This window comes from Mus caroli, chromosome 1, assembly GCF_900094665.2.
Source record: "Mus caroli chromosome 1, CAROLI_EIJ_v1.1, whole genome shotgun sequence".
NCBI classification, from domain to species: Eukaryota; Metazoa; Chordata; class Mammalia; order Rodentia; family Muridae; genus Mus; species Mus caroli.
The window spans coordinates 183,025,665-183,049,496 of record NC_034570.1 but is presented as its reverse complement, the minus strand read 5'-3'; the positions used below and the strand labels follow the sequence as shown (position 1 = coordinate 183,049,496).

At 47.3% G+C, this 23,832-nt stretch overlaps 1 protein-coding gene across 3 annotated transcripts in view; it reads right to left on the bottom strand.

Moving 5' to 3' along the window:
• Positions 1-23,832, bottom strand: part of Lamb3 (laminin subunit beta 3) — a 74,122-nt gene that overhangs the window by 23,244 nt on the left and 27,046 nt on the right. The window contains exons 1-4 of one of the 3 annotated variants that reach the window (XM_029475039.1): positions 18,731-18,785; positions 17,359-17,418; positions 16,339-16,493; positions 124-238 (exon numbers count right to left, since the gene is read on the bottom strand). In XM_029475039.1, coding sequence (XP_029330899.1) covers positions 124-238; positions 16,339-16,493; positions 17,359-17,386 — 298 coding nt within the window. In that variant the 5' untranslated portion in view covers positions 17,387-17,418; positions 18,731-18,785. Of the gene's footprint in view, positions 1-123; positions 239-16,338; positions 16,494-17,358; positions 17,419-18,618; positions 18,786-23,832 lie in introns of those variants that run through there. The other 2 variants (XM_021176807.1, XM_029475036.1) reach the window with 2 other exon arrangements.

Genomic DNA, 23,832 nt, shown 5'->3' with positions numbered 1-23,832 from the left:
TTCTGCCTGCCCCGCCTCCCACACCCTTTGCCGCAGAAACCCAGATCATCTTGGAACACCTCCATATGCCCCAGCCTGTGGAGCCCCCATAATCACGGGTTCCTGCATATGGCAGGTCCTCACCATTCTGTGACTGCCACCAGCGCATGGGGCCTGAAGACGATGCGACATTCTCCACTCGGTGACTGTTGTAATTTCGAGGCAGCCTGGAGTCACACTTGCAGCATTTCATCTGCCACTGTAGGGGAGGGAAGTGGCACAGCTCAGAGTGAGTCCTCAGGGGGCTCTCCCCTATGTGCTGGGGGAACCTAGCACATATCTTCATCTCGAATCTCACCCTCAAAGGACCTGGCAATGTCACTAACACACTAAGAAAGATGAATTTCTTAACCCAGGGCTACTGGCCATCACTTAGTTTAAATCTGAGGTCTTCCTAGTTACAGCAAAACAAATCAATATTGGGGTTGGGGAAGGGGCACACAGTGGTAGAAAACAATCTTGGCTCATGCCATTGCCTCAAAACTGCAGAGATGGGATGTGGGTAGGGGGAAGGAGGGGGAAACCCACTCTGACTTAGCACCTACTGTGTTAGGGAACACAGAAGAGAACAAAGGAATGTGAAGATCTGGTACTGGTTCCATTATTCCTCTTCTCCAACTCTGTCTTTTTCCTCAGTAAGTTGAACGAGGGTTGAATTAGAGTCCCCCCCCCCAAAGTACTTGTTGAGCATGTCTCATGTGCCAGGCATGGCACTGGGCTCTGGAGGTTACACTCGTCTCTAAGAAAGCCCACCATTGGTTACCATTTCCCAGCTCCAAGATGCCCTACCCACAGGAGAGAAGCTAGCTGTCTTAGTTCCTGTTCTTGTTGCTGTAATAAGCTCTCTGACCAAATCAACTTAATAAAGGGTTTATTCAAGACATGCTCTGCTTCGTCAGATCTCTTCTAGCCATCATTGCAGCCTCTGCTACCTCAGAGGGTTCCAACCTGTCTGTCACAAAGACCAGTTCCCAATGTCCAAGTCCCTCCAGGCGCCCACACTGAGACTAAGCAGAGTGAAATAGAGGTGGTCCTCCCTCATACACCCTCTTCCCAGCCTCAGTGAGCCCTTCTGCCAATAGAGGGAACCAGACCATTGTACTGGTGAATCAAAAGGTGCAGGAGCTTCTGGCTGCTCACATCACATCCACGGTCAACGGGCAGCATAGGATGAACACATGGGGCTGCTCCGAGCAGCACAGGATGAACGAATGCTTGGGGCTGCTCTGAGTACTTCTCCCACTTATGCAGCCCAGGATCTCAGCTAAACCCACAGTTAACATAATCAAGGTAATTCTGTACAGGCATGCCCCAAATGCTGGACTCATTGTAATGTCCGTCAAGCTGACAATACTAACCACATAGCTGTCTTCCTGAGGCAGGTCTAGCAAACAATACCCACATCTCCCATTCCCTGTACCTCCCTCTGAATGGGACATGGGACTAAACTACAGAGCTACATGGATGGACTCCTGGTCGAGGCAGAGATAATGGAGAAACGAAGGTGATCAGAGAGGTGATCTGTCTCTGAGTCTGTGCCTATGAGCATATGAGCATACCACTTCCCCCAGGCACAGTGTGGCCCTGCCCCAGCTTCTTTGGGCTCTGAATACAAATACCTGCTCTCTCTGAGTAGCCATAACCCCAAATCCTGCCCAAAATCCTGCCCAAGAGAGTACAACCCACAAGGCTCAAAGTTCACTCCAGGGTAGAAGCAAGGCTTAGTTGGGCAGGACCACTGATCTTTGCTGATTCTCTACACATCCCAGGCCTCTGTTTTCCTCTAATCCTCCTCCTCTGTGAGATCTAATCCTCTAATCTCAACTCATCACCTTCCAGATTCAGACTCAGCTCTGTGCAGGGAAGGCTACATATTGCCCGAGCCAGTGTCACATGCATGGGGACCTCCGCTCAAGTGCACTCTGTGACCATGCTGGACCTGCTCATGAGCTATGGACTCTCTTTTGCCAGCACCATGTTGCCTCTGTGTGCTCACAGCACTGGCCCAGAAAAGAAGGGGAGCTGAGTGTCCGTCTTCCAGGGCCTCAGCTTTCCTCCACACTTCCCATTACTTAGTCCTGGTCAGTGAAGGAACAGCACTCTCTCCGTTCCTGATCACAACCAAAAATGCCTTAGTAAACTAGACTGTGCCTGTCCCTCACCAGCCATTTCCCATCCTGGATTTCTCTGACCACCCATCTCCACTTGCTGTACTATACACTTCCTGTTCATTTCTGTCGACTATCTGTCTTCCCCTTCTACAGTGTATTCTCCAGGAGGATGATGGCTTATATTTCTTCCCCACTGCCTCCCAGCATGGAGAAAGTGCCTGGCACACTGCTAAGCACTTGCTGATTGAATGAATGAGTGAGCGAGCGAGCAGTGATTGGCAATGCTCAACAAGTGCCAACTATTTTCATCCATGTGATCAATAGCTATTTCTTTACTGACCTCAGCTTGTTTGAAAGGAGTGGAGAGGAAGTAAGGAATCAGGTATTAAGGTGAAGCCATTACCTACGCTACCAGCTGCTCAGGATGCTAAAGCAAGAGGATAGCTTAAACCCAAGTTTGGTGTCAGACTAGGCAACGTAACAAGACCGGTTTCTCAGGAAAATGAAATTAACTGAGGGAGTTCTGGCCAGGTATCAAGAACTGTATCAGATAATTTCATTATCAGAGCCTATTTAAGGGGCCTGGGTGGCAGAGCAGTTGCCTAGAATACACAAAGTTCTGGGTGTGATCCCTAGTATCGCAAAACCTAGGCATGCTGGTACATGCTTGTAATCCCAGCCCCGAGCAAGTGGAGGCAGGAGGATCAGAAGTTCAAAGTCGCGTCCATACCTACACAGTGAGTTCAAGACCAGCCTGAGCTAAATGAGACCTTGGATCAAAACAAAACAAAAACCAAACCAAAACAAAACAAAACAAAGAAAAAGAAAACAAAAAACAAAAAAATCAAAACAACAACAACAAAACCCAATCAAGTTTCACATCAGCCCTTTGAGGAAAATAGTATTTATCTGTTTTCCCCCAATAAAGTTGCTGAGCAACAGACATTACCAGAAGCATGCTGTCTCATCCACACAGCACCAAGCAGGGCTTGTGCTGACCCTCAAGATGACCTTGGGGGAGCCCATAGCACAGAGAGCACTCTGGGAACGACCCAACTTCTCCAGCTCTCTCAGCTTAGCTGCCATGGTGATGAGAGATGTGCCACTAGCTGAACTGCCTGGGCACTTAGCGTCATCTTTTCTGGGCAAGGGAAGACTAGGGCAGGAGGCCCCCCCAGACCCTATTTGGTCCTTGGCGAGGGAGTGTGCCCTTCCCTTCACTCTGCCCCGCCTCATATGCATATTTTCCACTCCATTCTGCCTGTACTCAGCACATGTCTGGAGGAGAGACAGGGCCAGCTGCCTTCTGGCCAACGCTGTCACCCGAGCTCCCCACCCCAGGCTGGGAGCTGAGCCCATCCCTTGCTGGCCATGGCAGCACGTAACACAAGGCTCTTTCTTTCTTAGCTTAGGACATTGTCCAAGGAGCCAGAGATGGTAGAAATGGCCTTGGTGCTCCGAAATGACAGTTATGTAACTATTAAAGAGTTTATAGAAACTGTGCAATTGTATGGGGAAGCGATTACATTATAATGTTTTGTGGGTTAAAGGTAAGCTTAAACTCATACATACAATATGATTTCAGATATATTTTTTAAGGAACAGACTATGTTGGGAAGAAAATATATCAATATAGTAGGGAAAAACACACACAAAATTGCCAATATTTACCTATTTCAACTTATAAGCAGATAGATCAGTTTATTATCTCTCTGACAGGATTTTAGGTGGCTTTCCCCCTTTTCGTTAGTTTGTGATATGTTTAAACTTTTATATAATTAGTATTGACTTTTATATGTAGGAATATAGACAGGGTTATAAATAAGATATGTTAAAGATATTCGGTGTCAGTGTGGGCTCATTTCTCTGAGCTGCCTCAGTCATAAAGACTGCACGGGGGCCTCAAATCATCTCCACCACCCTCCCACGTGTACAAGTACTGATGAGGGATCAGATGGCTTCCTGGGCTCAGACACTACGAGCTTCATGTCTGGTAACATGGCTGAAGAGGGAATTGGCTTTGCACTCAAAGGGAAGCTAAGTCCCAGCTTCAGAAAGGTATTTTAAGTAGCTCTGCTGTTGACTCGCCAGCAGGATGGGCCTGAAATAGAACAGCTACAATAGGAGCTCAATTGGAGACAAGTTGTGTGCCTTCCCTCTGGCCTCAGTTTCCCTTTCCGTGTAATATGTGTATATGTTAGGGCGCATGAGTCTCTTCTCACAGGTCCTATGTGCCTCTTTCTCTACAGCAATGGCTGTTCCCAGCAGCTGCTGCCTCCCTCCCTGGGTCACGTAGCCAGCATGCTCCCTGTGCGCTATCCAAGAGATGTTGCATTCTTATCAGTCCGGCCTGCCAGGCCTCCAGCCAGTTTGGCTCCTGCTTTCTCTCCAGCTGGAGAGGCTGGACTTTCTCCTGGAGCCTTCTAGAATCTCAGCAATCTGGCTGAAAGACAACCCCTTCTAGAGAGCTAAACTAGGGCAGAGGAATGAACAAAAGCCTATGGGCCTGGATCACAGTAGAGAAGGAAGGAGCATGCATTGGAGAGCTCTGAAGAACAGTAGGCAAGAATAGGAAAGCAAGCTCTGGTTAGCCAAGATGCAGTCCCTTCAGGGATGACCTAGGGGGCTGTTTTGTTTTCATCAAAGCTATCTCCAGGGTCATGGGCACTAGCCAAGGCCCAAAGGAGGAAACCAGGGACAAAATAAAACAAACCAAAAGCCCTGCTGTCTTGGAGAAAAAAAATTCTACAAAAAACTAAAAAAGAAATAAAAGTAAAGAAAACACACGTCTCCATGTCAGCTTCCTAAGATAGATGTGATGCTAAGTTGTCCCTGTTATGACATGAGTTAAAACTCCCTGGACCGAGCTTAGCATTCCAGAAAACCACAGAAGCATGGGTGTCAGCAGGACAAAAGAATCAAGAGGAGAAGACCCTAACCAGAGGTCTGATGGGGAATCTGGCTCTAAGGAAAGGAAGAGTTGTGGGAAGCCAGAGAGGGCACCCCACAGCCCTTCCTCGACATGGGGTTCATCAGTCTCCTGAAGTCTCCCTAGAACCAGTAAAAGGCTAAAGTCAGGGCCGGAAGCAGGTACTTGGTAGGAAGAGGCTCCAGGGCAGTTAGCCATTTTCAACTTCAGCTCCTTTCTCGTTCAGAGCAAACTGTTTAGGCAGCTCTATTGCTGTCTAAACTAAATCGAGAAAGGCGATTTTCTGAAGCTGATTATAGAGCCCAGGTTCACCACATACCCCAAAATTACATTGCAGTACCCCTGCTCTCCTGAGCACTACCCTCATACCTTTGGCTCACCCTTCCAAGACCTCTGATGGGGATATACTGCATCTTACATGGTGAGTATCCCCAGTGTACTGGTCAGGAAAACTAGATGGATGAAGCAGAGACTCATGTACCAGGCATCTGACTCCATACTACCCTGTGCAATTCTGACTAAAAGCATACAGAGGTCATACAGCCACCACCACACACGAGACTAAGTAGATTTTCCAAACACTGCTCTCCTCTCCTCTTCACCCAAAAAGGGCAGATCCCTCTAAAGCAAAGACGTCCCTAGTGCAGAGAGTGGGAAATCAATTCTACCCCTGACAATGGCTTCCTAAGTTCATGCTGTGGTCACAGAGGCCCTAGCTGGCAGAGACAGGCCTGCAGGACATTGCTTGAGGCATGAGGAGAATTTCCTAGAAATGCCAGACCGGTGTTAAAGATTCTAAAGGTGATTAGAACTTCATGACTGTTGGGAGTCAGAGTATTGCAGATCCAGAGATAGAAAGGTCTTCCCCATCTTTTGCATTGTACCCAACACCCTCTGATTATCTATCGGTCAAAACCTTCTGAATGCATACGCTTAGCAGGCAGCAAGCTTCCACGAACCCAGAAGCTGGCAGTGTCATCAGGCAGCTCATGTGACCACTTCCACAGTGTAGCTGTCACTAGGAATAACCTGAATCTGAGTTCCTAGACCACAGCAACTCATTTGTGACCCAGAATAAAATCTCTCTGATTCCCTTTGAAGCAAGGGCCATGTTGGGTGTTAATAAGGGACTGAACCCTAGGAATGGTGTATCTCCAGGCCGTCCCCTTAGGCCTTTCTCCTCTCTTCTGTCCTTGTAGCTCCACAAGCCCATTCCCTTGCCCATAGCAGCCACAATCTAACAGCCTCATACTGTATGTGACCAGGTCTTGCTTCCCTCTGACAGTAACCATTCAACTCCAACATTCATTTTCATTTTCTTCCATCCCCTCAAGGGTGACACTTACTCTCTTGGGACCCTTTGCAAACGTTTGCCTATGTCTTTGATATACCAAACCTGTGCTGAGGTCTGACTTGCTGACCTTCCCTAAGGGAGATTACATTAAAATAAGGAAATCTGCCATGCTCACCCAACACCGTAAAACGGCAGCAGTCATGGGAGCCTCAGACCTTGAGCCTTTTCAGAGTTGGGGAACAGGAAAGCCAACATTTTGTATGTAGAGACACAAGCTTAAAACCCTACAGAAAGAGGACAGTATCTGTGGCGTGTATGTGTGTGTGTGTGTGTGTGTGTGTGTGTGTGTCACATGATGGTCAACCTTTATTGCCAGCTTTACTGGATTCAGAATGATCTGGGAAGCAAACCTCTGGGTCTGTCCACAAGGATGAATCCTGGCAGTTTTACTGAAGAGGGAAGACCTACCCTGAACGTTGGTGACACCATTCCACAGGCTAGCTCTCAAGACAGAAGGAAAAAGGAAAAGCAAGCTGAGCAGCAGCCTCCCTCATCCCTCATCCCCTGACTGTGGACGCCGTGTGACCAGCAGCCTCACACTCCAGCTGCCGTGATTTCCTCAGCCATGAGGAGTTTGGCTCAAATCATGAGACAAAATAAACTCTTCCTTAAAACAACGAGTTAATGAAATAGACCCTTCCTTACGTTGCTTTTGTCCCATATCCTGCCACAACAATAAGACACCATATGTGGTGCAATGTGTGTGTGTGTGTGTGTGTGTGTGTGTGTGTCCGTGATGTGGTGTGAATGAGAAATGTCTTCCACGGGTGTACGTATTTAAACCATGCAGCACCTATCTGTGCTGCTGTTTGGATCAGGTCCCTTGTTAGAGGAAATATGTCCTCCAGGGACAGGCTTTGAGGGTTTATAGCCTCTCCTCGTGTCCTCTTCTTGATTTTGGCTTCCTGTGTATGGGTGAAACATGATCCCTCTGCTTCCTGCTCCTACAACCCTGCCTTTCTTGTCATTATGAACTCTTTCCCTCTGGACAGAAGCTAAAATAAACCCTTTCCTCCTTAAGTTACTTTTAATATTTTATCACAGTTACAGAGAAATGGCTAACACAGTGGGTGTACACACATAGATACATATGTACATACACTCTCTACCTACACATTAACCTTTCTTAAAGTCACAAAAGCAGACCGTTTCCAAACAAGGAAAAGCAGGGGCCAGTGTAGGTAGAGGTGGCCATGTGGGTGCTCGTGAGCGTATAAGTGCTGAGGTGGAAGAAATGTATCTCCTCCTCCTGGCTGCAGCTCTCTTCTTTTCGAGAGACTAAAATGGCAGCTTTTGGTTTACACAGATAATTAACTTGGGGAATGGGCTGTGCAAAACTGTCATTAAGACAAGACATGATTATGTTTCCCTCAGAAAGGGGGTAGGCTGGGGTAAGTAGACCATTTGAGAAACAGCAGACACATGCTGTCAAAGCTGTCAAGACTGTTGGAAGCAGAAGCCAAGGCTGGAAGCATCCAGACAAAGCTATGGGCTCTGGTTCTTGAAAAGCCTTGCTCATAGGCAGCCCTTACACTATGGTCCCAAGACATCATGCAGTCCCCAGGGCAACCTCTGAGAGACTGGCAGAGACACCAGGGCTGAGAAAATGTCAAGTTTCTTATGTAGAGAAATGGTGATCTAGACTGGAGCCAGACCTTTCCCAAAGCCACAACTCTATTCTGAGTCAGAACCAGGACCTCAGCCTCCAATCAGGGTTGACTGGCTATGGCTTCTCTAGCAGTCTCTCTNTCTCTCTCTCTCTCTCTCTCTCTCTCTCTCTCTCTCTCACACACACACACACACACACACACACACACACACAGAGAAGGAGGGTATCAGGCAGGACTGGCAGCAGTGATCCTTAGGAAGCAGGGAAAATAGGATCAGGGTGGTTTGGCTTCTATGGGGTGTGCGACTGGCCTGACAAGGAAGATGAGCTCAGGAGATCTGTGGGTAGAGCTGCCTCTGTGAGTGGATACAGCCCCCAGGAGACAAGAAGGGAGGGAAAAAGGGAAAGGGGGTGGAAAGAAGAGGGAGGCAGAGGGAAAGAATAGGGAAGGGGGATGGGAGGAAGGAGGAGCGACCTGAAGGAGAACAGCATCTGCAGGTTATTCTGGGTATTCTACCGCATAGTCCTCACAATCGTCCCCTGAACTGGGTGCTACCATTGCTCCCTCTCATCTGTGGCTCAGGGGTAGTGCAGAGGTGCATCTGGGTGGGAGAGTGTCACATATTATTTTATCCAGGCCTTGGGACTGAGGGAATGTCTCTACAATGATCCTGCACAGAAGATACAGGAGCCAGAAGGAAGAAAGCATGGGGTATACTGTCTAGAACTAGGAAACTGCAGTACAGTTCTGATTGAGTGTAGCCCACACTCAGGGTCAGACCATTAATGGGTCATGAAGGCATGCCAGCTCAGAAAGGCAAAGTGGGGGGAGGTGCAACTGGACAAAGGTAGCTATGTCCAATGTCCATTGCAAGGGTTGCAACATGCAGTTGAAATCCAAAGAGTCCAGCACTGGAGGCCCACGGTGTCCAGCCAGCCATGGAGGCAGAACGGGGCTGGGGAAGGAACGTGCAGACAGGCTGAGACTGGCTTGCAGAAGAGTCGCTTCCTGAGGCCAGAAGCTGGAAAGGACACTTTGGGAACTGGACAGAATCCCAGCATGCCTGCAACTGTCTGCCATCCACCTAGTCCAGCAGATAAGGGGTTGGGTGAAGGGAAACAGAGATGTCTGAGGTCACAAGTCCCTCTACACTGGCCTTCATTCCACCTCAAGAGGCCACCACTGTGACTCCTACACAGACAGAAGAGAAGCCTCAACTCCAGGGATACGCAGGGAAAGCAGAGAAGGGGGGGTGTGAGATGTTAACAGCCTAGTACCTCAACCCCTGCATAACCACTCAGGAAACTCAACATTTCCTTGTTCCCATCAGGAGTCCAAACCTTCTCACAGCTTATGGGAATAACAAGGTGCTAAGATAATCACTTGACATGTTTATATAAAATTCTTGGTGTGATACCTTTCATGAATTGACTCAAAGAGAAGGGCTTGGGTCTACTCAATGTATGGCTGAGAGTGGGTTCTGATCTATCAATGCACCCAATATGGGACTGAGAAGGAGGCACTGAACCTTCACAGTGTGTGTGTGTGTGTATGTGTGTGTGTGTGTGTGTGTGTGTCTGTCTGTCTGTCTGTCTGTCTGTGTGTCTATGTGTCTTCATTATTGAAAAATCACAGGTTTTTCGAAAAAACACAGGGAGAAAGAAAAGAGAGAAATAAGGCAGAGGGCAGGAGGCACAGGAGAGATGGTACTGTCTGCCCCCAGCTTACCCTGCAGAACATTCTGTCCCACACTGGTGAGAGAGTGAGACTAATTTCGTACCCAAGGTCACACTGCAGCTGCCAGACCTGGAACTCTTCATCACCCATAAGGTGTCCCATTCTCTACTCTGCAAAAGGCTTCCTGGATTTATTTTCTCCCATAGAAAAAGAACGAGCCAAAACTTCTTAGCTTTCACAGCAGAAAATAGCTAGTATTTACCCATCCCCAGGGTTGCAACAGTCTAGACTTCTCTTTTGCAAGCACCTACTTTGCTCTCAGGAGGCTGCTTATAAGCAGGACAAGAGGCCAGTTCCTAGGAGCTCTAGCTGAAAGAGGCAGAGGGCAGACTAGGGAGAAGCCAGATGTCCAGGCCAAGTGGGGAAAAGTCTCCTCAGAGGCTGTGTCTGAGAATATCTTCCACCACGGGGTCCTCTGTTCCATCTTCTGAGGCAAGTCAGTCTCAAGAAGAAGACAGAAGTCTCCCTCTGAAAATCAGACCTAGGCTTAGTGGCACATGATTTAGGGGAGGGCTATAGGTGGGCATCTGAATTCTCTCTACTGCCTAGAAAGCTTAGCACTGCAGGGTCCCCTGTTGCCTGGGCTACAGGGAGTAGTCTGTTACCCAATCTAGTCAAGCAGGCTTCCTATATCCAAGTGCGTGACACTGGAAACAGCACATCTATCTTTGCCAGATATTTCCAAAGTCCTTACTTGGTTCCTTCTATGATTAAAAATATCCACAAAAAATGTCAGGGCCTGGATGGACAATGAGACAAGAGCACTTCAAATACCCTCTTTCAGGTCCTGAAAGCAGGGCAGCCTGGAAAAATGTATCCACAAAAACCCATGTTCCTTCATCAGGGTCAAAGGCAACCATCCACTTCTCTTCCTCTTTCCTCTTTCTGTTAGAGGCTGTAGACACTCCTGACAAGCTTTCCCTGCCACTCTCTTCTTGCACAAGCCTACTTTGAAGGCAGTAAAGTGGCTAAGGACCCTGCTACTCAGGAAGCTGAGAACAGGGCATTGTATTGTTTGAGGCCAGTTTTGGCAACTTGGGGAGACTCAGCCTTGATATAAAGAGTTGAAGTGAAGTTAGGCATGATGATACACACCTTCAATCCTAACACTTGGTAGGCAGAAGCAGGTGATTTCTGTATGTTTGAGGCCAGCCTGATCTACCTATCGAGTTGTAGATCAGCCAGAGCTATATAGTGAGACCTTGTCTCCAAAAAGCGAACAAAGAGATAAAGTAGAGCTAAGGATGTAATCCAGTAGAAGAGTGTTTGCTAACTTGTACATGGTTCAATCCTTGGCGCTCGCGCGCGCGCGCGCGCACACACACACACACACACACACACACACACAAAGACAAAATAAGACAGTCAGGCAACTGGAAGGGAGACAAGGAGTCAGAAAATTTTCAACACATGTAAACATAAAGGAGCAAAAAAAGCCCCCAACTTGTTGAGGGGTAAGAAAAGAAATCTAAAGCTCCTAAAGGTTCAGAGGCATTGTGGGAGAATATCACAATCCTCAGAAAGGCCAAGCTACTTTTAAATACCTTGCAATAAATCTAACCAAGGAAGTAAAAAGCCTGCACAAGGCAAACTTTAAATTGACCTCACTGTCATGGATCAGAAGAGTTAATTCAGCAAGAATGACTGTCTTACTAAAACCAGTCTACAGAGCCAACACATCATCAAAATTCTATTGTGCCACTTGTCACACAGAAATAGAAAAGTAAACATTAAAACTCATATGGAAGCACAAAAGACCTTAGAGAGACAGAGTACCCCTATCCAATATGAAGAGTACTACAAGTAGGACACTCCTCATCTCAAGTTATTCTCAGAGTTGCAAGAACAGAAACGGCTTGTATCGGTCCAAACGCAGATCAGCGGAGCACATGATCCAGATGCAAACCCACACAGCCACAGTCACCTGACTTTTGACAAACCTCCCAAAAGATACGCAGTGTAGAAAAGACTGCAGCTTTTAGCAAATGGAGCTAAGCAAACTGGCTGTCCACATGTATGGGAATGAGCCCAAATCCCCCATCTCTCAGACATAGCAAAAATCAGCTCTGTGTGGATCAAAGACGTTGATACAAGACATGAAACTTAAGGAGGAACACTTGAAGCTGTGGGCACAATCAAGGACTTCCTGAATAGGACTCCAGTTCCTAAAGAATTGTGGCCAAGGATCAAGAAATAAGACCTTAAGAAATTAAATAGCTTCTGTACATCAAAGGAAATTGTTAAAGGAAGAGCTAGACTACAGAGGAAGAAAAAAATCTTTGCTACCTACACATCCAACAGAGGGTTAATAGCTATAATATACCAAGAACTCAACTAAACAACAAAAATTCAGACAATAATATCAATAAATGGGCTACTAAGAGACAGTTCTCAAAAGTTGAACCATAAATAGCAAATAAACACAAAGAGGCAATCAGTCTCCTTAGCTGTCAGAGAAATCCAAATCAAAGAGGCCTTCCAACCACATCTGTCCCAGGAGAACCATGGTTGCTAAGAGTATAAACAACATATGCTGATGTCTAGTCAGGGTGCTATCTCCTCCATTATACATAACCTCATTAAACTCTTTTATATATGTATCTATTTTAGGAAGCTCATACAGCTGTGGATTTCCACACAGTTTTTCAGAAGGCCTTCAGAGTTAGTTGACCCTCTCCATATTCCCTCCTTTACCTGCCCCCTCACCCTCATCATTTAATCCTCCTATTCTAGTTTCTTCTTTATCTCTCTATAACACTGTATTCTATTTACCCTCCCTTGGAAGGATCCTGTCCTCTCCCTTTATCCCTTACTATCTACCTAACCTCTGTGGATATTCTAAATGAAACACACATGTCTAAAGCTTAAAAGCTAACATCCACATATAAAAGAGACAGACATGCAGTGTTTGTCTTTCTGGGTCTGGGTTTCCTCACTCAGGATAATTGTTTCTAGTTCCATCCATTTTATATTCACGTTTTATTTTTTCTTAACAGATGACTAATATTTCATTGTGTAAATGTATCACACTTTCTTTATTCTTCACTTGATGTAAACTAAATTGTTTTCAATTCTGGCTCTTATCAGTCGAGCAGCAGTGAACATGGATGAGTGAGTATCTCTGTAGTAAGATGCAGGCATCATATGCTTCCAATTAAAATGCCCAATACACGAGTGGGTTACATCTTTTTATGTTGTTGGCTTAAGGGGCCCTGTAGACTGCCCCTCACTAATCAATCTAATGTTATTGGTTACATTTCACTACCTGACAGTCAGACCCTACTGCTGATGATACCACAAATTTGCCATCAAACATAGAGGAATTGAACTGGTACTCAACTGGAAGCTTTATGCATACTGACATTCATAGCTATAAATGTACTATACACATTACCAGAGCAGAAAAGTACAAGGCTACAAGCCTTGGGAGCTACAATAGCAACCCACCTGTAAGACATGCCCACCTGTGCTGTAGGGGCACATGGTTAATGACGGTAGCCAAGTTTTTCATTTGATTTAAGGCCCATCCCATGACTTAGAGCCCATACAGGACACCACTAAAATGACCAAGAGCCTGAGACTATATAGGTCATGAGTCTTAGGGGAAACTATTATTCTGCTAAAGAAAGCAGCAATAAGTGACATCTGATGACATACAGATCATTGCAGACTCCACCCTCCCCAGAGAAGCTTCTTCCTGAAGTAGATGGCAACTAACACAGAGACCCTCAACTGGACGGTGTGCAGAGAATAAGGGGTTTTGGAGGGCTTAGGGCTGAATGGGATGCTTCTAACACACCATGCTTCTGAAGGCTCAGGAATCTAGGCAGAAGAGGAAGCAGAAAAGTTGTAAGAGCCAGAGAGGTGAAGAGCTTCTAGGAAATGGCATTTTCTAGACACAACAAGCTTGATGTACGTATGAACTCACTGAGACTGTGACAGCATGCACACAAGCTGCACATATGAACTCACAGGGACTGTGACAGTGTGCACACAAGCTGCACATATGAACTCACAGGGACTGTGACAGCATGCACACAAGCTGCACATATGAACTCACAGGGACTGTGACAGCATGCACACAAGCTGCACAGGCTCAAGCTGGAGAAAATCCCAGTGTGGCAAAGGGAAAAGCATACAGAGCCACACCCTAACCAAGAAGTTGTTTGCGATTGATAGATGCTGGGAGAGGAAAAATCAATTTTCCTCAACAGTGTGACACTGACATTGGGTCTATTAACCAGTCTGCAGGGCAGACCTTATGCTCAGAAGTAATTGGCCAACCCAACCCAACTCTATGTTTTTGTGTGATGTTTTTTGTTGTTGTTGTTTTGTTTAGGCTTTAGTTTTTTTTTTTTTTTTTTTTTTTTTAAGGAGATAGAGAATAGGAAGCTGAGGAGAGAGGTGGGATCTGGAGGTGAAAACACATGACCAAAATATATTGTATGAATTTTAAATAAAAGATGAATTCAAAAGACAAATGCCAGTGAGGATATAGACAAAAAGGAGACCTTTAGCACACTGCTGGTGGGACTAGCAAACTAGTCTCCAGCACTACAGAAGTCAGCATGTAGGCTTCTCAAAGACCTAACATACATCCTCCATATGGCCCAGTTATACAATTTTTGGCCAAAGGACACTAAACCAACCCATCAGAGACAACTGGTGTGATGGTTTGTATATGCTTGGCCCAGGGAGTGGCATTATTGGAGGTGTGGCCTTGTTAAAGTAGATGTGTCACTGTGGGCGTGGAGTTAAGACCCTCACCCTAGCTGCCTGGAAGTCAGTCTTCCACTAGCAGCCTTCAGAAGATGATGTAGAACTCTCAGCTCTGTTTGCACCATGTCTGCTTGGATGTTGCCATGTTCCTGCTTTGATGATAATGGACTGAACCTCTGAACTTATAAGCCAGCCCTAATTAAATGTTGGTCTTACAAGAGTTGCCTTGCTCATGGTGTCTGTTCACAGCAGTAAAACCCTAACTAAGACACCTGGCCATCAGTGTTCACTGCATCTAAGTTGTAGAGCCAATCTGGGTGTTCAGCAACAGAGAAGGATATATAAGGAAAATGTGGCTTTTTTTTTTTTTAGCTATAAAAAAGAATGAAATTACATCATTTGAGGGAAAATGGATGCAACTGGAGATAGATCAAGCCATCTAAGCCAGTCTTGAAAAGATCAGTATCAAATGTTTCTATGATTTGTGGTTCCTAAATTTTATATACAACCACATGTGTATATATGAGATTCAGTCAGAAGTGAAGTTATCCAGGGGGAGAACAGGGACAAATGTGAGGGAGTGTGGAAGGAAGGGACAGCAGGACATACACTAGAGATGCAGTAAACACCTGTCTGAAATGTTAAAAAATAAAATACAAAAGAAAGAGTGCTAGAGAAAGCGAATGAGATCAAAGCACATTATATATCCCTGTGCTCTCCTTTGATCTGGGTTGCTGTGACAGAATGCCTAGCAAACAGCACTGCAGGACAGGAAAGGGCTTGGCTTTCAATCGCAGGCTACCATCGTCATGTCAGGGAAGACAAGGCAGAAACCCCTGCAACCAATCACATGACTCCCACAGTCAAGAGCAGAGAAAGCCCCCACACTGCCTATAGCTGGCTTAGCACCCAGCCGGCTTCATCTGCTCTCATGTAATCCAGGCCTTGCCCAGAGAGTGAATGACACCACCAACAATGAGATACGTCTTCCCATCAAGCTAATAATCAAGACAGTGCCCTACAGACATGCCCACGGGCCAATGTGCTCTACTTAGTTCTCCCTGTTAGCCTCTTTCCCCAATGATTCTAGATTGTTGCAAGTTGACTTTTGAAACTAACCACTACAGAATATATAGAATGCCATAAAGAACCTCCTGACTTACAGAATTAATCTACACTAATAACAAGTATGTATATTATTAAATAAGGATGCTTGAAAGAAAAGACCAAGCTGATTACCTGACAGCCGACATTTTCAGGCGCACTTAGAGCGGTGTGATGTGGCTTTACTCCGTTTCTTTTTCCATGATCACTGAGTCTCTACCCTTTTTTCATTTATTAAATGATCCATAATGCTTTTCATTTACCAAGCTCGTGAATATGAACCACCAGGGCGGACAGATACACGACCCCTTTACACAGAAAAGGATACAAATCTACTCTAGCCTGTTACCCACTCACACTGGCCCAGAGATAGCAGCAACAGGGGGATTGTGACATACTTTGGATCACTCTCCACAGCTCCCGTGCTTTACCAGGGAGGTCACATTAGACTCTATATAACTGGGAAGTTGTTGTTTTTCCATTTCCCATTGCTAAAACTGGAGAGGCCAGCATTCTCTCTGGCCCAGACACTCAAAGATGCCAACTTTACCCTCAGAGCTAAGAGGTCCTATTAATTCTGTATACTTCTAAATTCCTTACAAGCATGAATGTGGACTTAACTCTTCTGCCCTCTCCCAGAGCATAGCCCTTGGCCTGTGCCCTCTACACTTTATCCAGTATCCCCATTCTGTCTCACCTTCTTCCTGTCTTGGAGGCCTTGGAAGGAGGACATACCTGTCCATATTGGGTGCAATAGGTCTCAGGTTTGGTCAATCCACAGGTAGATGAGGCTCGAAGAAGCTGAGTCCTTCCAATGAGCAAGTCCCCAACAGGTGGATAACAGGCCCCTCGGGAGCAGGCTTGCTGGGCACACAGGAAGCCAGGCAAGGCTGAAATTACAAAGGAATATTGAAGTGTGTGCAGAAGATGAAATTCCAGCTGGTCACTCCAATATTCTCTCCTTAGGAGATGACATCAACAAAACTGGGTCCTTTCTTCACTGGTGTCAATGTGATGACTACAGTCCTGACTCAGGGAGGTAAAGGAGCTGGTTTCATCTCCTATGACCCAAACTTTAAAAGGAGGGGAGAGCTGGGGATTGTAACACAGCTAACAGTGCATGAAGCCCTAGGTTCAGTGCTCAGTGATGCATAACCAAGTATGGTGCTGATGGTGATGTACACCTATAATCCCAGAATTGAGGATCCAGGGGCAATAGGATCAAGAATTCAATATTATCCTCAGCTACATAAGGAATGCAAGGCCAGCCTTGGTTAGATGAGACCATATATGTGTATGAAATGTTCACACTATATTTTTAGTAAAAAAAAAGAAAGGGGGAACAATTTCAATAACCAGCAGTGATCCTAACACATGACCAGTGCCATCTACATGTGGCTTTAGAATCAATCTGGAGACATACACTGAGCCATGTAAACTCTGTGTCAACTCTTGGGGCCTGTGTAGTGCCCGGATGAGGCTGTTGGCTGAGCCATTGGTGGAATATGGAGAAAGTCATTTCCACTTTGTCTGCACAGCTGACCGACCGACTGAGCCATTACCAGAAAGCAAGCAGCCATGAGTTCCAGGAGAACAAAGGCTCTGGGGAAAGCTTGAGAGTGAGAGATGGGGACTCAGGAAACCACACATCACCCTTGGGTGAGGACAAGAAGACCCAGGGAGCCTTCCGAGACAGTCAGAGGAGCCTCTTCCTCCTGAACTACAGAGAGATGGGAGGGAGGAAGGGATGCTTACCAAGCCACAAGAGGAAAAGTGCTGTCATCTCGAGCCAGTGCAGGTCCTCAGAGGGGTCACCTAGAACAAAGCAAAGCATCCTGGATGGTCAAGCTCCCTCCCCATCCTTTCTTCATTGTGCTAGACCACTGTCCTCACCAAGTCCTCATCCTGGATCTTCACAAAGACATTTTTGAGCAGTGGGCACATTTGTAGCCAATGGCAAGAACCTGGGAGGGAGCCCTGGGGAAATCCCAGGATCAGCTTCCTCTTCTGAAATGTGTGGAAACATGGGGACTGTGCAGGAGGAGGGAGGACATCCCACTGCAGCAGATAGCTAAAGGGAGGTCTAAGGCTTTGTTTCTGCAGAGAGAGGGGGGAGGGGAGGGGGGAGACAGGCTTCTCAGGGCTTCAAACCAGGCTTAGGTACAAGCCAAAAGCACCCAAGCCAAAGGTGCTGAAGGCAGGTCATTTCCTGAGTTGACAGGGTCTCCAGGATTACATGGCTACAGTGCAGGTGAAGCTGTGGTAGTCACAATTCTAGGAAAACCAGGCTGCAGGAATGCTATGGGAAGAAGAGAGATCTTTAAAAGCCAGGTGGGGTGCCTTGGGAAGAGGTGAGGTGGCACTGTGGGAAAACATGGGTGCTGTGGGGAGAGGTGGGCCCGACAGTTTTAAGAAAAGTAAGAGCATCTCAAAACATCTCCAGTTCTGAACAAAAGCACAGAAAGCAGCTTGAAACAGTGCAGGAGGCAGGCCCTCCTCAGAGGCATGCACAACCCTTCCTCCACTGGTCAGCCCAATGACATCCAAGCAGCTAAGGAAGAAAGATGGATGGTGGTCAGGCAGAGGGGAACCAGCAGCCTTTCTGCCATTACATCCCAATGGATGTCCTTCCTACAGAGCAGTCGGGAACCCACGCTGGGACTGTGGCCTGAGGTCTCAGGGCCACTGAGGGCCAAAGACAGAAAACATCCCTGACATTTCGCAGTACTCTCTGCACTCATGCCCCAGCTGAAAACCCACAAAGAATGAGGCTGAGCAGAGCCCAGCCATGACCATTCCTCCCACCTTGCCTTCGTACTAAGCCCAGATTTTAGCTGCTTTCTTCTAAGTCACCAGCAGCTTATCAGCCATGAAAAGCAGTTCAAACAGCCGCAGACGTTTACCCAAGTGTGCTCAGGTAAGCTTCCAGAGGAGTGCTGCATGGGCCCTGCAATCGGCCTTGGCCCCAGACCTGCTCCATCCACCCCCACAGGACAGGTAAGGTGGAAAACCTACCTCACCCTGAGCTCCTATGCTCCCCCGCCTTTCTCCAGATCCCTCTCGGAGAGCTCCCTGGAAATGTGGGGGTCCCCTCTCTTGGCTCCACAGTTTTAAACAACAGCCTCACCTCTGGAGACTCCCTGGCTGGGTGTAGCCCCACTGCTGGCGGCCTCAGGAATCTGGCAGCTGCCACGCCCATCTGATGTCACTGCACCCCCACCCTCAGGACAGGACTAGGCAAGTGGGTTGGTCTTGGAGGCTTCCTGCCCTTAGGTGTCTAGAGGGCTGGAAGGTGCTGGAAACAGACAGCAGCAGGGGCTTCAGAGATAGGGGAGGGGGTTGTCCCTGGGGCAGGGAAGGGCCCAAGCACTGAATTTGGCACCTTCCCAAGTCTAGTAGGTGTCAGCTTCCTCTTAAGTCCCTGGATAGAAGACCAACCCGGCAGTCGACACACAGCATACAGTGGACCATGTTAGGGTTTGGGCATGTCACTGGACTGGACAGTGTAAAACCCAAATATTCAGAACCCTGGAAAGCACCATAATCATCCCAACGGAAAAATGTGGAAAATCCCAAGTTCCAGGGAAGTTTGGGGGGTAGGGGGGTAGGGGGGAGAATGCCCTTAAAAGCTCAGGAAGTGGAAAAAGCCCAGTTTTCCCACAGAAGTTGAACAGAGTAGCCTGCATTCTGAGCCTCACGCTCCCTTGGCACTGCTGGCAAGGAGCCCCAGGACAGGTAACTACCTGTGAGTCACTGTCCCAGCTGCTCCTGAGCCCCACCCTCCTGGGCAGGAATGCCAGCCTGCAGGGCCAGGAAATAGACCTGACCAGGGGTAGGAGAAGGCTGAGGCACAGCTAGGCTACTACAGCCAAGGCAGGCTTCCCCTGGCACCAGCCAGGCCCAGAAACATAGTCCCTTTGTGGGGTCTCCTGGGCTCCAGCCAACTAAGTGCAAAAACAGGACCAGGAGGAAAGAATACTTCCCCTTCAGGTTGGGTCAGAGAGCATCTCAGCAAACCTGGAAGGTCATGGATCCTGTCCTGGTCCTGAAGACACTGATTTTTTTTTGGGGGGGGGGGGGAACACACTTTCCTCAAAGTCACAATTTGAAGGAGACTCTCTTTTTCTGAGTCAGGGTTCCACATACCCTAGGCTGGCCTTAAAGTCATTAAAAAAAGTCAACAATGACCTTGATTTTCTGATTCTCCTGCCTCCACCTCCCAAGTGCAAGGATTACAGGTATGCACACCATGCACAGTGTACATTATGCTGAGCACAGAACCGAGGACTTCATGTGTGCTGGACCAGGCACTCTATTGCCGAGATACATCCCCAGCCATAAGCAAGAATCTGCAATATCCCTATTCCAGTGTGCCAATGTTTCCTCTAAATTAGAGGGATACACCCGAGATCCCTTAAGGGAAAAGTCGAATGTTCTGTGGACTGAACTGGATATGTCTTACCCTGAGCTTCACATGTAGATGAAGCTCAGATGGAGAAATCCTGAAGTTAGCAAACAGACAAGGGGCTGTTTAGAGGCATAGCCAATGCTCCAGCAAAGGGATAGGGACAGCATTCTGATTAAGTCTGGTTTAATTCTGCAAAGTGACCACACACAGCTTCTGTCATCAGTCCTTGAGGGGCACAGGGAGACCCCCATCAGTTCTGGCAGGGAAGCGTCACCTTTGATAACTTGGGTTTTGAGAACCCACCTCCATCACTTGGTCTATTTCATTTCCACTGCCCAAGTCTAGACTCACAGAAATCCCCCCTTAACCAGCGGATGTGACAAAGAGCTCAATAATAATTAGTTCGGCCTGCAGAAAAGCTTAGGTGTGGAAGCCCTTATCTCGGAGGAGGGGAAGGGAAGAGGGATGGGCCACACTGTGAATGGCTGGGCCCTATAAACTCCCCTCCCTCCCTTTCCCCCTCCACACACCTTTCTAAGCCCAGAAGCCCAGGTAAATAAGCATTTGGTGTCTCAGCCTTTGCAAGCTGGGGCAGGCCCCAGGTTTGGCTTCATAGGAGACAAACATCAGCTGCTCTGCAAAGGCCTCCCACACAGAAATGTTCTAGAAGCTGTTTCAGCAGATCTCAAGTATAGCCCACTCTTCCAGGACACCAACCATTCCAAAGTGCCCTCCTGCCGCCCCCTCTCCCCTAACCCCCCTCTGAATTCAGGTCACTTGCCACAGGCTTTAGAACATCAGAGCCCAATATGTCCAGAGATTAACAGTGTAAAGCAGAGCCTGCAGCTCCACGAAGCTGCCCTGGACCACCAGGCTGTTAGAACTTTTGCTCAGGAAAGAGAAGCTATCCTGGACTGACTGGTTTGTTTTGGTTTGGTTTTACATCCATACCAGCAAATACCTATTAGCAAATTCTGCTGGTTCTATGTCCAAAAGTAACCAGACCTCCACCTCCACCCCCAGCTGCCATCCTGGCTGAGCCACTCTGCCCAACACTACCAAACGCAGGAGGTCTCCAAGATCTGTGCTGACTACTGCTCAACTCCCTACCTCTCAAGGCCAAAGTCAAAGCGAAAGTTCAGGCAGTCTTTGAGGTCCTCTGTGGTCAGACCCCACCCCACCCCCCAAATTGCTTCTCCATTCCTATCCCTTCCCCTCCCTGCTCTTGTCCCAGTAGTACAGCCTCCTCGCTAGGCCTTCAAACTTCGAGGTCTGCCTCTGACCTATAACCTTTGTCCCAGCTGCTCCGGCTGCTTTGGGAGGCTCATCCCTTGGACACCTGAAAACTGTCTCTCATCATTTTCAAGCCTTTCTTCCAATCCTGAGTCCCAAATGAGGCTTACTCCGACCACCACATTAAAAATTACAACCATTTTCCCTGTCTGATGTCTGCTCCCAACCTCACTTGCCCAATGCTGTTGGTAGTTTTTTTTTATTTATTATTTATCTTTTAAGTTTTTTTAATGTGTGTGTGTGTGTGTGTGTGTGTGTGTGTGAACACCATCTTCTGACCAAATACCTAATTTTTTCAAGGTCTCCTGTAGCCTAAGCCTGCCTTGAACTTGATTTGTAGCTGAGAATGACCTTGAATATCCGTTCTTGCTGCTGCACTTCCTGTGTGCTGGGATGACAGATATGCACAAACATTCCTGGTTTATGTAGTGCTGGGGTCAAGTTCAGGTTTTCACAAGTGCTAGGCAAGCACTCTGAGCTATAGTCTCATCCCTCCCCAGACTTCCTTATTGGTGATATTCATTTTACTCCCACCACGGGAACCTTGTATCTGAAGAGACATGGGTTCCTATCTACTTTGTTCATTATTTTTCCTCCAAGCACATGGGACATCATAGGAAGGAGCTTGGTGTTGGTAGAATAGATTCATGCTGACATGGAACTGGCTCAGTTTTCTGAACTTCCCAGGCTTATTTCACATCACTGCATCCTCAAAGGCCAGGGTTCCCAGGCTTGTGGTCTCCAGAATGGGTTCTTGCCCATGAACGTTCTGTATTGCTGTCAGCAGTGGGGGCTCTCCTTTTGAAACGCCTACTCCAGATTGCCAAAATGAAGCTATATTGATAAGGGTGTCATCTCAGTTGCCTGCTCATCAGAATCCCTTGGCAATGATTCTGTTGAATGACATTGGAAGTCGATGTCCCCATTATCCATCTGTTGGGCTCAAATCATGTAGGTTGCCAGGGAGACCAGCTAGGATCTGTTCCATGAGCAATCACAACAGAGTGAAGAAAGAAGGAAGAAAGGGAGGGAGAGATTAAAACAGAACAAGAGTGTGATTCCAGCTTTGACCCTCGGCTGTCAGAGCACAGGGCACCTGATGACTAAGCATGGCACCACTAAAGTATAATGAGTCATGGTTGAATCCTTGTCTACCAGGCAGGATGGGCTCCAGTGATGGTTATGAGAGTTTACACTGTGACTAAGCCTAGTGTGGTCCTGCATACCAGTTATCCAGACAGTGGTCAGGACATGTGGGGTGGGGGTGTCCTGGTAAATTGCTGAGCACAGATCTCTCCTAAGGTCCAACAGTTACAGAACAAGACTTTGGGGTCACCTTTCTCCTGCACCCTCATCTACCCAAGCTGTTTGCCTGGAAGCCAGCCCCACATACTAGTTAGGTTCTGAGGTGTTGGAGAAGTCAGAAAGTCAATCTGAAATAACCACAGTTAACCTTCCTGCATGCTGTCAGAGGACCTGGGGCACTATGGTAAGCCCCTTCCATGCATTAACCCATTCAACACCTATCACAGCACAGATACTTAGCTTCACAGATAAAGAAAACAAGGTCTATTTGTAATAATGTGGTCCCAGCTGGTGGGCAGTGGTTGGAACCTTTACTGTTTATTTAGGCACCCACAATTTTAACTACTACCAAAGGTTACAGACATGCAATGTGGCCCAAGAACCTTCCCTCCATTCTTGCTGATCCTCTTGTCTTCAGTTCTCCTAGACCTGGTGAAAATTCAGTAGTTCAAAAATTGCCTTTAGGAGTTGGGGAGATGGCTCAGTCAGAAAGGTGCTTGTCTTACAAAGATGAGGACCTGTGTTAGAGTCCAAGAACTCACACTTTAAAAAGAAAGTCAGGCAAGATAGGATGTACTGTCAATCCCAGCACTGAAAAGACAGAAAGCTATGAAACCTTGGAGCTAGTTGGCCAGCCCAGCTGGATCAGAGAGTTCCAGGTTCAGTGAAAGGCCCCATCTCAAAAAAACGAGGTAAATTGTACCTAAAGAATAGCAAGGTTGTCCTCTTTGACATACACACACACACACATGCATACACATGCAAAGTGTACACATAGATAGACACATACACACACACATGCACGCACGCACGCAAACACACCTTCTCTTTGTTCCAACCTTGAAGCATTCATATTGGTTGTGGATCCTGGATGCTGCTGCTGTGGACACATCACTAACAGACACCGGAAGGTTTCCCATCTGTCAGCTCCTCACACAAGTACCACGTTGCTGCCTAGGAAGCTCTTCCTAGAGGTCCAGCACATACCTGCCTTGTGGTGCCCTACACCACCTAGGAGATCATGAGGTCAGAAGCATGCAAGGGAGAAAGGGAAGACAGAGCAGGTGACTAGGTAGGCATCAAGCTGACAAGGCTCACCTGGGTATAAGAAAGGAACACCCACACCCACCCCCAAAGAACAGGGAAGGAAGATGGATGCTTTGATGTCAGCTCCTGGATCACTCTCTGGGTATCTCTCTGTCTCTCTGTGTGTGTCTCTGTCT